A 15,701-nucleotide genomic window follows, 5' to 3' on the forward strand; every position below is an offset into this window, starting at 1 on the left:
TGGTGCCTACTCCTAGACAACTTTGATGTGTTTCCAAGCCATTTGCCCACTCAGGCTTTAAAACCCACTTCCATCAGACAGCAGATAGAGTCTACATGAAGTACACTTATCAGCAGTGAGTTGAATCCACCATTACACATTAGTTCTTAAGTGTACTTAAGCTCTTATGGATGTTTAAAGCATTGCTTAGATGGATTGATGTCCTAACAAATGTTAAATATTACTTATTTTTGTAATTTATTCATTCAGAAAAGTCATGCAAACCACCCCCAACCTCTAAACCCCTGTCACTTAGATGTTCGCAGCCCCTTATTACATCACAAGGGGAATATATTGCGTTTTCATGCTGGTGCAAACTTAAAGCTGAAATCCTCTGTTAATTCAGGATGGTTATCTGCAGCCATTTTTACTGATGACCTGTCCTGTCAGGGGGGGGAAACCCCTACAAGCCCTCTGCAGAATAACTGTAGGCGGGACATGTGTGTGTCAGAGAAGCAGAACCACAGAAAACTGCAGGATAAGCACTGATGTAGGCTGAAAACAGCTACAGTACATTTGACTCTCCTGAGACAGCTGTAACTGCAAAGCTGCCAGCTCCACATCTAGACTGTTGAGGTAGCACCTACACAGCGTCACAATGACGCTGCATGCAGGTGCAGATGCAGGTTTGTCCACTGTGCACAGCAAGACTACTGTAAGTGACAGCCTGTGTTTACTGAAATGTTTTGGCTGCAGGGCAAATCTTGCTAAATTTGGTGGATTAAAGTGAAGAGTTTATGAGCATGAAAAACAAATTCAGGAGGCTTCAGTATATTTACCTTCATATCATTACGACAGTAAAAAGCTTAGCTCTTTTTGTTGTTTTTCTTTCTCTCTTTTTGCCCTTCACTCCAAGGAGGCCAAAAAGAAAACACATTACAACACCGTAAGAAGAATTTGCATAGTCACATTTTTGGATAGGCACCAAAACGATAAACAATTGCTCATTTCTAATGTGGAAAGCCATGTCACATCTTCTCAAGTAAAAAGCTGCTTTGATGTCAGGCTCGGCTTGTACACAAGAACAACTTAGTGATGCATGGGTGTTCTCTTTGCAGCCAGTGGATGACTCATTCTTCTGAGTGAATACCAGGGTATACAGCTGAGGGCAATATTTGTGTCTCGGAACACATCAAATGAAAAATCAGACAGACGTTTGCACTTAATGCACTGCTCTTGCACTCACATTTTATATTTTAAATCTTTACAGAGAGGAAAATTGACTTTTTTACCATCTAAACCAGGCTGAGTTAAATAAAATGGATGGGGCTGTAAATAAAGGATTACATAATGAGATCGAGTAGATCATCCACCCTTAACTACTTGTCATTTTCTTCTGTACAAAGCTTTTTTTTCAAAATTACAATCAATAAAGCTATTTAAAAACTTAAAAACTCGAATTCAAATTATAGTGCCCTCGCACAATTTGCTGTCCGCGGGGGCCACCACAGTCTCCTCTCCTATGTTCTCCTCTCATTTCCAAAGTGTACCCCGAAAAACATTTCCTGCTGCCAGTAGGTGGAACTATGGCTTTATCATCATATTAGCATATCAATCTGTTCAGTCTCAGATGAACAGCCGTACTGTAAGATTATGTCCACATTGGATGAAGTATGTGGCTGGTACTACAATAAATACAGTAACTTCCTGTGTAATGGCAAAGGGCTAACTTTGAGGCCACGCCCCGGCCACACCGTAATATTTTTAAGTTTTGGAATAGATCTATTTCCTTTGGTATCATAAGTGGACGCAGTGAATTTCAGATCAATACGATGAAGTATGCCGGGCGTAAAAAGTTTTGTAGCAGGGTCGCAAATCACCCAACATGACCAAAGTCTTCAACAGGACTTCCGGTGGAGTTTGGAGGGGGGGTCTAAGTGACTTTTTTGTGCGTCTTGGGTTGAGAATACTAGTAATAATTGCAACAAAAAAAACAATTGGTGCTGGTCCATTGGACCCCGGCCGATCTTGGTGACAGTGGCATATAAACATGTTCATGGGGGCCGACGTTTGGGGAAAATTTTGAGACTTTTTGAATTAGTTAAGTCCCTCAAATTTGAACTTCTTTCGGCAAAACGGCCAAACCAAATCCAAGAGAATTCGCACCACTCGGTGTCCAGGCCCTAACACACCCCATTTAAAGCATATGAGTGAAACACACATGGCAGACTTGGAGCAACTTTTACTTAGGAAAAATTGTAACAGCAGTGGTAGGAAGAAAATATATTTTTTTGAGAGTAATTCAAAGAACATTGACAAAAACAACTCAGCATCGCTACGTTGCCACTCTCATTCCTCACATATCCATGTTAGTAAATGTCAGGACAACAATCATTTCAACTCCACCAGCTTTTCTAATCCAGTCAGTCATACCCCTACACAGTAACCAAGCTTAATAGCTAAATGTTCAGTGAGAAGTACTTTCTCTCTAATCCTCCCCAAAGGCCCTGCACAACAGTACTACTTCCTGTTAAAAGCATGTCGCAAAATGACTCTGGCATATCAGTGCTCTCTAAAAACCTGATTATAAAACCTCAGTAAAACCCAACATATTTCACATTAGGGAATATGCTGTGACGTTTAAATAGGATTTTACATATGGATGCAACCATCACAGAAAAAAAACAACTTTTAAGAGCATCCATAGTTTGGGAACGAGTCCAAGAAAAGCCATTTGAACCTGTTCAATTCCAATAGGTGACTGCTGAACAGCAGCTCCAGCAGTCATTGCAGCCAGTGTCCCCTGATCCACACCTTCAGTCCTTATATTCGGTGTACTTTTTAGCAGAACCGTGCACTTTGCTGGCGGGGTACTTCAGCCTGTTCAGAGCCATTTTACGCAGCACCGCTTGAGGAAGGTCGACACGACACTTCTCCGCCAGCTCCACCAGGTAGATCAGCACATCGCTAAGTTCATGCGCCAAATGCTCCCTCTCCGACTCGGTCCAGTCCGGCAGGCCTTCAGCCACCTCTCCCCGCCACTGAAAGAGCTCTGCCACCTCGCCCACCTCCCCGACCATGGCCATCAGCAGGTTGCGTGGCTGGTGGAATTGGTTCCAGTTTCGCTCGTCCGTGAACTCGGCCTGAAGGCGACGTATATCTTCAATGGTGGGCTCCGGGGAGAAGGTGAACCTCTGCGCGGCCACCGTCCCTCCATTCTGCACCTTGGAGTGGGACGGTGCGCCCCCCGTTCCTGCTCCGTTCACAACAACGGAGTTAGCAACATCAACGCTGCTGCCATTAGAAGACACTGACAACACGCCATCTGTTAGTCCACCTGCTTCTTTTCCATTTGTCGCCATCATGTTGAGTAGATTTTTGTCAACAGCGAGGCGTTAAAACTTTATAAGCGTGTAAACAACCCGCTCTTGTACTACCAGGTGGAGAAGTCCCGCCAGTTGTCAAAACGGATATGACGCAACTTATGTCGGAAACAGAAATCGTGGAACACTGGGCTTTGTAGTTTTTACTGTGAACAAGGGGCTTACACTCCCGAATATAACCTTATTTCAAAGACTACATTTCCCGTCTCCCTTGGAGCTTCGCAGTCAACATGGCTGCCTCCTGTGTAGCAGCAAGTGAGCTGCTGCACAACATGAGACAAACATCGATATTTTACCCAAAAGCTTCATGTTTGATCCGACGAATTAGCACGACAAGTATACAAAGCGACAGTCAACCACAGCTAAAAGCTAAAAGGTGATATGTTCGCTTACTGTCTATGACCTGACTTTGTATGTAGCGTTACTATTAACCTGTAATAGCTATTGACAGCAGTTGTGAAAAAGAAAATGCTTAGAAACTATTTGTATAATAACCATAATTATTACTTATATATTACACACAAGCAGATGCATTTAGATGCTTTAGCTGACTGAAAGCTTCACTAAATGTTTAACATTTCATTGTATTTTACATATTGTTTAACTCATGATCTGCTTTACTTATGTAAAGTAAAAGTCCTTAATCATTTTACTAAAGCAGCTATGGCACTTGACAGTAATAAACTATTTGCTCATTGTACTTCATTGTGCATTGCATTTTTGGAAAATACAGCTATGTGTTCAGCAGACAAACCGTAAAACGTCAAGTGTTTTTTGACTTTAAGTATTTGTTTTTACTTTCCAGTTTCAATACATTACATGTTCTTTATGACTTACTCATCCTCAGTCCACCTGTTTTAGTAGAATTTGTTTTTATGTGGTTGTGTCTCTACTATCAGTGTTCCCCAGCAGCTGGTGGGAGTGGTGGGTTTGGAAATCCATGCCCAAATTAACTCCAGCACCAAGCTGTTCTCTGGCTCGCCCGTGCGCTTCTCAGCTCCTCCGAACTCCCTGGTGTCCTTCTTTGATGCATCCTTACCTGGCACTTTACCAGTAAGTCATTTTTAACCAAGTAAAAGAGATCTTTTAACTCCTTTCTGCCCAGTCATTATCATCCTCGTGTGTCCTTAGGTCCTGAACAAGCGTTGTGTTGAAGCAGCAGTGATGACAGGACTGTCTCTCAACTGCACCATTAACAGGAAGTCACTTTTTGACAGGAAGCACTACTTTTACGCTGACCTCCCGGTGAGTTTTCTTTTCTCTGTCCTTTGTTAGATAGCACAGAAGGAAAATCTGAAAAAAAGAAGCTTAGAGGAAGTTTTGTCCTACACTTCAGGCTGCATCATTCTGTCCTCATCTTCCTCCAGCTTCCCAGTCACAACACTCCCAATGAACTCTCTCGACTATGAGCTCTACTTTAAGTACTGAACAAGCCTTGCTGAATCAGCAAAAGTGCACTTCTGTTTTTATATTATACACAGGTCATTTCCTTTCTCTGTGCCTGTGCTGATAATCTAGAGGCTTCTTTCTTTCAGTCCATAATTTGAATCATTAGTGGATAGATAGTTTTCTCAAAGAGAAACACTGCACAGCTGTCTGTTGTTGTTCTTTGTATATAATCTGAAAATTAAAGGGTTAATTAAAATTAAGAGAGGCCAACAGTATTTAACACTAATACTGGACTTTACAGATAGCAGCCCCTACATGTTAGAATTCCTCTTACAGCCCACGTTCTGACGTTAAACTATGCAACAGTTGCCTGCCATCAACTCTTTTGTTGTGGTCTACTAATTTACTTTAAAGAATTCAAGAAGTATGTGTCGATTGGTCATGACATGACTGAATAGTAGTAGTTGTGTAAGAGAGTGGCATCTTTTAAAAAGTCTTCTTTAGCTTTAAACAGTTTTGCCAAGTGATACTCACTTTACTCTTTCCAATGGAGTGCTCACATAGCAAGGTTTCACAACCCTTCCAAGCCTGGGGGGTAATTTTCTTGCCATTTTGACTGACATTTTCAGGCTTAGATGGAAATGACAAAATGTCACAGGAGCTTCACAGTGACTCACCTTATGAAGACCTTTCCTGATAAATGTAGTAACTGTTGGAAGATAGGTGTTTTTGCATGTCGAATTTATAAACCCTGTCTTGCCTGGTATTACATTACAATAACACAGCCTTGGGCAAGGTAATGAGGAGGGGAAACACGGACAAAGAACTTTTTTTGGTAGTGTTTCACTGACACTATCCAAAGAAGTAACTTAAAATGAAAGTCAAATCACGAAGCAGAAAAGAGCTTTAGCTGGTGTTTTTACTGCTTTTTTTGCTGTGAAATTCTTCTTGATATTTTTGACTAATTTCTACTATTTTCCTGAGCTTACTTTCTTCTGCTGTGAAAATGTGTTATGATAGAGCAGAGCTATTTTCAGCAGATCTTGACTGATAGAGTTTTTCCTGTTTAATTGTCTGAATTACTGGCTATCATAGAGTGGCAGCAGAGCGGATTTTAATTATCATTGCAAATGATACATTATCTCACCAGAAAGTCCATGAATATTAAAATTCAAGCAAAATCCCCTCCAGAAGCGCTGGGATTACTGTCGGGCTACTCTTACTTTGTTGCTTGTCGACAGAAGTTTGCATCATCTCCTCTTTTGGATTCATTCAGACACACACAGCAGAGCAAATAATACCTGATTACAATTATAATTTTACTGTGGGATTTCCCAAACAACTTGCAGCGGCAGGCCGACCCTGAACATTTTATTTGTGTTTCAGATTTACCATTAATCTCCTCTCTCAGAGAGAGATCTGTCTGAGTGTTGTGTGAAACAGCTTGATAAACTCAATTCAGAGTGGATTTAATTATGCAGATGACGGGATATTCCTCACATTCGACCTTAAGTTTGAGTGTAATCTGCGCTTGTGAAAACCAAACCAATAGCAGGAGTGAGGGAGAAATTATCCCGCCCTTGAAAAATACATTTGTAAATTGCGTTGTACATTATTGAAACGTTCCACTAGAAGTCCCTGATTGCATTTTGTAAAACACCAGATTTACTCATTAAATGATTAATGCTGCTGTCCAAGCAGCATTCCTTCTTTGAATTGAAATGGCAGGCCAGGGACATACATAAAGTTTTTAACAGCCCTTTAATAACATGCCTCAGCAGCTGCACACTAATCTATATAATTACAATTTCCTTGAGATATTGCGTTTCCAAATAAACAGACATGGCCTGGCTATTGAAGCTTTGACACATCTTTAATGAGAGAAATGAAATGTCTTTGTGACCTCGGCTGGGTAGCTGAGGAAAACAGCAGCACACCGACTGACTGAGTCTCGTTTGTTTAGTGACAGTGGAATGAGTCAGAAAGTGACTCAGCGCCTCACAACAGGGAAATGAGTCTGAAGCCTTCTTGTATGTGGGAGAAAGATCCTGTAATGTACAGCAGGGCTGGATATAAAAAGTACATGGAGTCACAGGACCTGCTCATTAAGACTGAGGCTGCTGTCAGAGTGTAATTGGGGAAGCTTAATGTGGCTACTAGGATCTTATTAACAGCAAACTTTCCTCATCCTTCATTATGCAGCCAGAAGTAGTTGATTTATTAAGCAGGAAATGCACACACTCCTTCATGTACAGTATGGCTCACTCAGGCTTTAGCCAGCAGAGACGACATTTTCATCTGCAGACAAAAGTAAGAAACAGATTTCTGATAAGCTGCAGCAGTATTTAGAAAGTCCAGCAGATTTACAGATCGAATCCTCCAAGAAGAGCAGAAATTGAAAAAGAAAATCCCCAGCAGTGTGTTTGTTTTCCGTATCCTCCCATTTGTTGTAGGGAGGAAGTATGGAGGTGATTGATTGTGTCAATCAGGCATGCCGAACAAAGGGCTGGTGACTAACACTCACACACACACACATTCTCCCACGCCCTCACTCTCTTTAGCATAAGTATGATTAATGTTTAGTGCTTGTGATGTGGTTGCCATAGTAACGTGAGAAATTAATACTTAGGGCAGCAGGTTCTTTTAGGAACACAGAAGCAGATGAAATATTTATTCTTGTGCTTTTGTGAGTAGAAACCTTGAGTGAAATGGCAGCACTCCCTCTGCATTTTAATGACAACCCAGCCAATCAGCCTAGCTCAGGATTTTATTGATGCTGCCTGCCTCACCTTTATATAGACCCAAGACAGAGACTATAGCACTGTTGCACAGGGATTTCACTGCAAGACTGCAGGATATACTGTACTGCTATAATATGAGGTATTCTTCTTGTAAAAAAGGACAGTTTGGTTACACGAATTGAGAGATTATTGCTTCATTCAAACACAGCTGGACAATAAATTGAATTTGCTGATTTAGTGTCATTATGAATCTAACTCCCTTAGAGGCATCAGCCTGGCCTCCAGTTTCACCTGTGTCAGGAGGTGAATCCCCTGCTGGCTTCTAACCACAGACCTGGTTGGAAGACCCAAATCTCATCTGTGGTTACAAATGTATGGAGAAATATATACTTCACTGGGTTGCTTGTACTGCAGTGAGCTGATAGAGGGTTAAAGAAAATGAACAAAATATTATGAGGAAACTTTTCTATTATTGTGTTTTCTCCTTTCAGGCTGGGTACCAGATCACTCAACATCGACGGCCCATTGCAGTAGATGGTACACTGACTTATAGCCTCTTTGGAGGAAAAAAGAAGAATCAGATGATCAGGAAAAAAGTGCACATCAAACAGATTCAACTGGAGCAGGACAGCGGCAAGAGCCTCCACGATGACGCCCGCAGCCAGACACTCATAGACCTCAACAGAGCAGGTAAGATTGTCTAGACATCACACGTTTGATTATTATGTTTATGAACATGGCTGACTGTCCTGGCTGAAAATAGTCACGATAAATGTGTTATTTACATCATCATAAATGAGTTCTTGGAAGTTTGAAGTTGATTGTCACTGTAGGCTTCTCAGTGACATAAATATTAAATATTTCACGACCTAACACAAATTTTGCTATTTAACACCGGCCGAAAAAACAGTAGACAGAGTTTAAATATAAAGTCGTTCAACAAAGCAAGAGCTGCTGAGGTTTGTCACAGAGCTCTGCAGGATAGATACCTTAAAGATGTAAACCACAGCTGTCTTCACATGCGTCAGGTGTAGGCCTAATGGAGCTAGTGATGGAGCCTGACATGAGCTGTGGAGAGGAGGCTGCAGCAGCTGTCAGAGAGCTTCAGCTCATCCTGCAGGCCCTGGGCACCTGTCAAGGCAACATGTCTGGTATGGAAATCACTCTCTACCTTCCTCTTTCTCTTATACCAAGAGGCTACACTTCTAAACTTTCTTCTCCACATACATGCATCTTTTAACTGTTTCTCCTCAGAGGGCCAGTTGAGGGTGGATGCTAATGTGTCTGTGCACAGGCCAGGTGAGCCGCTGGGGATCAGGACAGAGGTGAAGAACATCAACAGCGTCCGATACCTGGCCAGAGCCATCAGTGAGCAACTTTAAAAACTTTCTGTCTGGCTGGTTGGCCTCAAATGTATATAGCCTTACTTGACATTATCTTAATCTCTTTATCTCATTCCTGTCAGATTTGTTGATATAATCTGCGGGCACAGGTGATTGCTTTTCTTATCACTGTTCTCCAAGTTGAGCAAGTAGCTAGCTTCCCTGGTAACACAAACCATCATAGACCATTCTGACACTGCCTGCTGGGCGGAGCCTGCAGACTGAGGTTTTTATGGCCTCTCTAGCTTTGTGTGTTCACAAAAAAAAATACATAGGTGTACTTAGCAACTTGTGGCCATGCCAACTTGGCACCAAGCGGGGATAAAGGGGCATAAAGTTAATAATTTATAAAATTGCCTCTGAAGTCACTAATTAAAATGTTATATTTTGTTAGGTTAAACTGTACCAAAACCATTATATAACACCCAATTTCTTGGCTGGTATCACTAACTTCCTGAAGTCCCCACAGGTTGCCTGGCAACTTGTCCTGGCCAAGAAACAGCTTGGCAGATAGCCTCACATAAAATGGGAGGTTCCATGTTATTCTATTACTTCTATTCCACAACGATTCAGAGGAAATTAATTGTATTTTTCTCCCATGTTATTTGACAGCTAGACAGCAATAAGAAGCACATGCATACTGCAACAAAACATCCATATTTTATTTATGAAGGCGCGTTAAGTGTAGTTAACGCAGGCAGTAACGTGTGAAGCAGAAACTGAAGACTGACAGCCGTTCATAAACAATTAGCCAAGTGATAGCACTGAGCACTGACTTCTTGCAACCGCTCACTTGAGAAAAGCATAGATTTTATGTCAGCTGTAACTTCACTGACTGTTTGATTGAGCTTCACTTCAAGCTGACAAAAAGTCCCAGCTAGAAAATTGCAGCATTTTACATGCAAGGTTTGTAAGTGGGGTTTGACATGCCGTGGTGCTCTGCCTGAATTATTTATCAATAAAGTTGTATCACATTTACTGTGCAGCTAAACTGGTATTTAAAAGTCATGGAGGAAAACATCGTTTATCAGAGTTATAATGTGGCAGCACTCAGAGGCCTGTGGATTGCCAGTGTATAACAGCAGGTGTTTGGCATTTACTGCCAAATTATATTTGTGGTCTGTGTTTGTGTTCATGTTCTCACTTATATTTACCAGACTATGAGATCCAGAGACAGATTGATGTCCTGCAGAGAGGGGGGACGGTGCAAAGCGAGACCCGGGCGTATGATTCCAAATCAGGGTAAGAGGATGAAAAAGCAGCACTGTGATGCCAAGACTTAGCCACTATAACACCCTCCGACTGGGATCTCTGCCTGCTTCATTAGTCCTGAGCTTAGCTGAGGACGAACCATCATGGTAATGATGATGAATAGAGCCATTTGGATGCTGCCGTCGTCCTGTGTTATCTGTGAGCCACTCACAGGCTTATGAGCTCACAGAATGAGCCAGCTCCCACACAGCTGAGGCCTTGATCATCTTCTGGAGCCCTGCGTCCTTCCCATGAGGCCTCGCATGTCCGAGGATCATGGCGTATTAAACAATGTGTGTGATGGCCTATGATTGGCTTTTTCCTCTCATTCATGCGAAAGTGGTCAGATGACAATTAGCCGTGTGAAAGGGATCGCCACACATACACACACATTCAGATTTATTGTGTTATTTGATAATTGACCCACTGATTATTTTCTCCATTATTATAAAGTCTAACATAATGTTTTCAAACACTAGATAAATGACTTGGTAAACCAGTAATTCTGCCTCTCAGTAATATGAGTGTTTATGGAGATTTCCCCACATGCACAAACCACATGCTGTGTTTACTAATCACACTGCTCTTGGGGAGGAGTGGTCACACACCTGCAATTACTGCCTTTATCCAATAGATGCCAACAAGGTGAACAAAATGGGGATGTTTGAGATAGTTAGACAGTATCAGACTGTGATTTGTCTTTTTTCCAGGGAGACCATTCCTATGAGGGACAAAGAAGGTCTTCAAGACTACAGGTGACTGTCTGCATTTTGTTTTTGTTAGTATGCAGAGAATAATAGGTGGAGACGATCCTGCCCACACTGGGAGTGGCAGCTACATGGAGAGAAATAAATACTAGATATCTGGAAATCGATTGTGACTGCATGTTGTAGTGTAGACAGGAGAGTGAGAGACAGACATGTTTAAGGCCGATGCAGTCAAATGTTGAGGGGAGCAAGTGGAATGCGACAAGTGTGGTGTCAAGATCACTATTAGTAGCTCAGCAGATGCCAGCCTCCTTCACTCTGAGCTTATCTGTACTGCTGATAAAGCATTCACAGCCCCTCTCCTCTCTGCCTTCTTTCAGGTTTATGCCCGAGCCCAACCTGCCCCCTTTGATTGTGTATGAGGATAACGCATCACTGACCACTTGCATTGATGCGTGCCAGGCGGTGGTGGTGCAGAAGATAAAGGAAGGGCTGCCAGAGCTACCCAGTGTCAAAAGAGACAGGCTGGTGCAGACGCACGGCATCCTGCCGGAACACAGCTTCACTCTGGTGGTGAGTTTCTAAGCAGGTGAAAGCAGCCAGCCAATAAAAGAGAAGTTTGCTCCTTTACTAAATCACTTCTCTGTGTCTTTAACTTAATGGCCATCTGATGCAGTGTGCTCAGATATTTCCAAGAATTTTAGGATGGAGGCAACTGGGCTCACAGCATAGTTTTCTGAAGATGTTTTTCTACTCCCTGAGTGGCTAGTTGTAGCTTGGATTCAGTTCAGCTGGGGGCAGCTGTGAACTAATGGCCTCTGCTGAGCTAATTTAATCCTAATTAAATAATATGCATGTGCTGCAGAATGAGGAGGGGCTGGTGGAGTTCTTTGAGGCGGTGTTGAAGGAGACCAAAAAGGAGCCCAGGAAGGTGATCGGCTGGGTGACAAATGAGCTGTTGGGTCACCTCAAACAACAAGACCTGAGCGTGAGCCAGAGGTGAGGAGCACACGACACATCACAGCATGAAATGTGGCAGAAGGAGCAATGAAACATGAACATGGAAAGATGGACCTCATTAATGTCACCTCCGGCTCTATTTCTCTTTATTTAGAGGTGTCACAGGCCACTACAAGAATTTAATTTTTAACATTGTAATTGAAGTGAATTAAAGTGGTCTGCTGCACATTGTATCTGAAGTTTAGCATCTGACTAAACTTTACTTGTTAAAGCACTCTTGATAAATTCATATGAACATGCATAGCGAAGGAGGTTGGAGGTTAGAGGGAGTTCTGGCAGTGAACAGTGTTGGCATGTGCATATCAGCAGAAGGGAAATGCCAAACTGTGTGGGTAGCGATGTAAACATGACCTGCAGGAGCTCTGCTGTCAGCACTAGTCCAACATTTACGTGTTTTATGTCACTGTCATTAACATCGGTCACTGTCCTCGCATTAGTAAGAGGTCCGTTCCATCCCTGTCTATATAACACCAGGTTTTATTCAATTACACATGTAAATGAAGCAGATTAACTTTTCACATAGACACAGTTTCAGCTGTGAATGAGCTGGGTCATTGAGGAACATGAATAGAACATCTGATGCCTCTCAGATAATACATGTACAGCCTCAGTGCTGACCTGATGCATCATATCTACTGACGGCTGTGCGAGTGACTAAGCTTTGTGTCATTGTTAGTATTATGGGCAGCTGGCATCATATTGAATCAAGCATTACTCACAGGCATGATGCGTTCAGTTTACTAAGCTAGAAAAAAAATAGTAAGAGCGTATCTACGGGGATAATTGAAAGCAAAAATTGCAGAGTGTTGGAGTTATAATGAAAAATTCACACCAATTGTAAAAATTGAATTTAATTTTGGGATTGCTTGTGATACCCACACCCTGACACACACAGCAGCTCAGCAGGAGATGCCACTAAAATCTCAGTTATTGAACTGTTTCCTGTCTATTCCCTTAAAAGGTTTGCACTGGATTAATGAGCATTAGGCTACAAAAAGGGTCTTATTTCTCCTGTGTAGTGTTCAGAATAATGTTTTTTTGAAAATGGCAGCACAACAACAATATTGATTTGATAAAATGATTCTCACCCATGACTGTACAACATTGCATTCTGCCCTTGTGGAAGCCCCTGTGACAGCCTGATAGCCCGTGAGAAGAAAGCTCATTTTGGACAAATCCACTTATATCAGTGAAATCAATACATTTTGGACATGGTGTTGTTTTGATGTCTCCCTTAGGATTTCAAAGGTGTTAGAAAACACTGTTGAATTTGTTTTTATTTTTTTATTTTGTGTTGCTATGGTAGCTCCCACATTTGTCCTTCAAAATAAAACTTCCACTGTTTATGTTTATGGCTTAAAATACTGGACACTCATTTCTATTCATTTTTCTTAAAATGGCATCCTAATAGTTACCATAGCAAAAAAAGAAGAATGAAGGACAGCCAGAGAGTCCAACTGAGATTAGTGATAGAGTGCAATCATAATTTTTTACAGCTAAAAGCTCTGAGTCATTACAGAGTGCATGAAATGGAAGTGATGGAGTGGTGGCAGCACAGATGCTGTGAGCTTTACTTTATTTACCACTCCCAGACTGCTGTGATGGAAACCACAAAGTGGCTGGTTTTTATGCATAATTTTGCTTTGGTTAAAAGGAGGAAAGTTAATGTATAACAAAAAATGGTCAGCAGGACCGTAAAAACCCTGCAGGCAGAGAAGAAGGAGAGTAACTATTAAAATTATACTTTGAGTAAGTGGAGCCAGGAGGCAATAACGGGCAGTTTGGGCAGCAAGCTAAATGTCTCGAGGAGTCCTGTGAAGGTCTGCAGATGTCTCCTTTCTTGTTCATATAATCATGGTGCCTTATCAAAGTTTTTTTTGCCTCTGCTGTCAGGCCAGCCCACATTTCTTTTTGCCTCTCTGGCTCTACACTGCTAAGGTAGATTGATGAAATAAGAAATAGGGAAGCACATTGGTCAGACAGCCAGAGAGGTGAACCTCCAGACATGTCATTAAGAGCTCGTCCAGACACCTCCAGCAGCTCAGACAAGTTTCAGGCCTCCCCCCCCTTTAAGAGAGGCTGCTGGTGGCTGCCTATGAGGGAAACTCGGTGGCAGATTTGTGGCAGAATGGCGACAGCATGATGACAGAATTGTGAAATATCTCAGCAGGCCCACATGATCTTAATTTTAAAAATGTGAAAGATTTGAAAACAAATATAATGAGGCCTCTCTATTTCCATCCCAGCTTTCTTTATCTGGTCTTCTCCCACAGCCAGATGAGCTCATGTACCACCAGTCCAGACATGTGTGGAATATTGATCATGTGAAAGGGAATGTTGTTACACTGAGTTTTCATGTTCGTTGAGTCAGGTTTGTATGTAAGGTCAAGTGAATCGTGTTGTCATTAACCATTTATTTATCCATCACTTTCGGATCGCTTTTTTTTAATAATTCACAACTTAAATATTTATTTCTGCTGATCCATTTTTAGTTTTTCACTGTATGTGTTTTTATTTCAAAATGTTACTTGTAGCCACCTATTAAATAGCTAGTATTTCAGTGATTCTCATTGTATTTATTTATTTAAACTGCCAATTCATACATTTATGCGTTTTAGCAAATGGGAATTAATTGATCCATAGTTATTTACGAAGCTTTATTCATGTTATGATCACTTTATCTATCGATAATTTTAATACACTCTCAATAACTAACATTATGCAGCTTATACCTGGCTGGTTATTTTCCTCTGAAACACAACTGTGTGGATGTGTCCTTTAAAGAAATGATAGTTTAATTTAGCTCTTCATGCGACATCTGCAGAGGGGTGCCTGATTCTGTAGACTAAGGAACAAACTGACAGAAGCACAAGACAGAAACATTAAATTCAGATCACAAATGTTGCTAAACTCCCTCCTCCGTCTGAGTCTGACACTCCAGCTTACTCTCTCTCTCCATCTCCACTACCATTTATGTCTCTAATTCAGCTCCATCTATTAAAGTGTAATTAAATTACCCCCTTAATTTAATTTCAGCCCAATCTCTCCCTCTGCCCTGGCTGAGCTGCTGGAGCTCCACGAAATGGGACACATCTCCTCTTCAGTTGCCAAGCAGGTCAGTCAGCTACACAGACCATGCAATTATCCCCTCCTGCCTGTCATTCAGTACACACAGAGCTCAACCTAGTGCTTGTTTGTATTCTGTCTCTCACCTGCGTCTTATGGGATTCCGCCTGCTCTTAGGTTTTCCAGGAGATGTGGAGGTCATCAGGCAAGACGGCCTTGCAGATCACCCAGGAGCAAGATTTGGGGCTTGTTAGTGACACTGCACAGCTGCACAGCATCTGCCAGCAGGTGGTGGACTCGCATCCTGATGAGGTCAGGGCTCAAACTACAAACTCTCACATGTAATCGTTAACAGGGAGATTTGTGTGAATGTTTTTGAGATGTCTTGTGTTTTCTGTACCCTGTAGGTTCAGGCTATCAGAAATGGCAACAAGAAAGTCTTGAACAAGCTAATGGGCCTGGTTCAAAAGGAGACCAAAGGTAGAGCAGACCCGGTCCTGGTGAGGGGGATTCTGCAGAAAAAGACCTCATAAAGGTCAGACCTTCCTGTGAGACCAAGCTGTGTCACAGCCTGAGGGCCTGATGGTGATCTGTTTGTAAATATTATACAATGCCTTTATTTTGGTCTGTGTTTATTTATTTTAAAAGCAATAAAATGATTCTCATCATCACTGTATGTGGAAGAAGTGTTTCAGTTTGACCCCTGACTGTTAAATATCTTTAATGTTCAGAGTGTGATGAGATACATTATTTTTGTTTAGAGGGTGAATTATTCCTCTTTAG

The 15,701-nt window shown here is 41.8% G+C and overlaps 2 protein-coding genes across 2 annotated transcripts; one reads left to right on the forward strand and one right to left on the reverse strand.

Annotated features, from left to right (window-relative positions):
• Positions 1-2,203: 2,203 nt before the first annotated feature.
• Positions 2,204-3,445, reverse strand: dctpp1 (dCTP pyrophosphatase 1). Its single transcript, XM_028414858.1, has one exon. It carries the CDS (start codon positions 3,342-3,344, stop codon positions 2,796-2,798), a length of 549 nt encoding a protein of 182 aa, XP_028270659.1. The 5' UTR covers positions 3,345-3,445; the 3' UTR covers positions 2,204-2,795.
• A 139-nt stretch (positions 3,446-3,584) lies between these two features.
• On the forward strand, positions 3,585-15,589 carry gatb (glutamyl-tRNA(Gln) amidotransferase, subunit B). The gene is made up of 13 exons (XM_028414844.1): positions 3,585-3,738; positions 4,262-4,415; positions 4,494-4,607; positions 7,984-8,182; positions 8,521-8,643; positions 8,747-8,860; positions 10,032-10,116; positions 10,836-10,880; positions 11,213-11,405; positions 11,698-11,831; positions 14,889-14,967; positions 15,096-15,230; positions 15,326-15,589. Exons 1-13 carry the CDS (start codon positions 3,593-3,595, stop codon positions 15,449-15,451), a joined length of 1,647 nt encoding a protein of 548 aa, XP_028270645.1. The 5' UTR covers positions 3,585-3,592; the 3' UTR covers positions 15,452-15,589.
• Positions 15,590-15,701: the final 112 nt, after the last annotated feature.

Source organism: Parambassis ranga, chromosome 1 (assembly GCF_900634625.1).
Source record: "Parambassis ranga chromosome 1, fParRan2.1, whole genome shotgun sequence".
Classification (NCBI taxonomy): domain Eukaryota; kingdom Metazoa; phylum Chordata; class Actinopteri; family Ambassidae; genus Parambassis; species Parambassis ranga.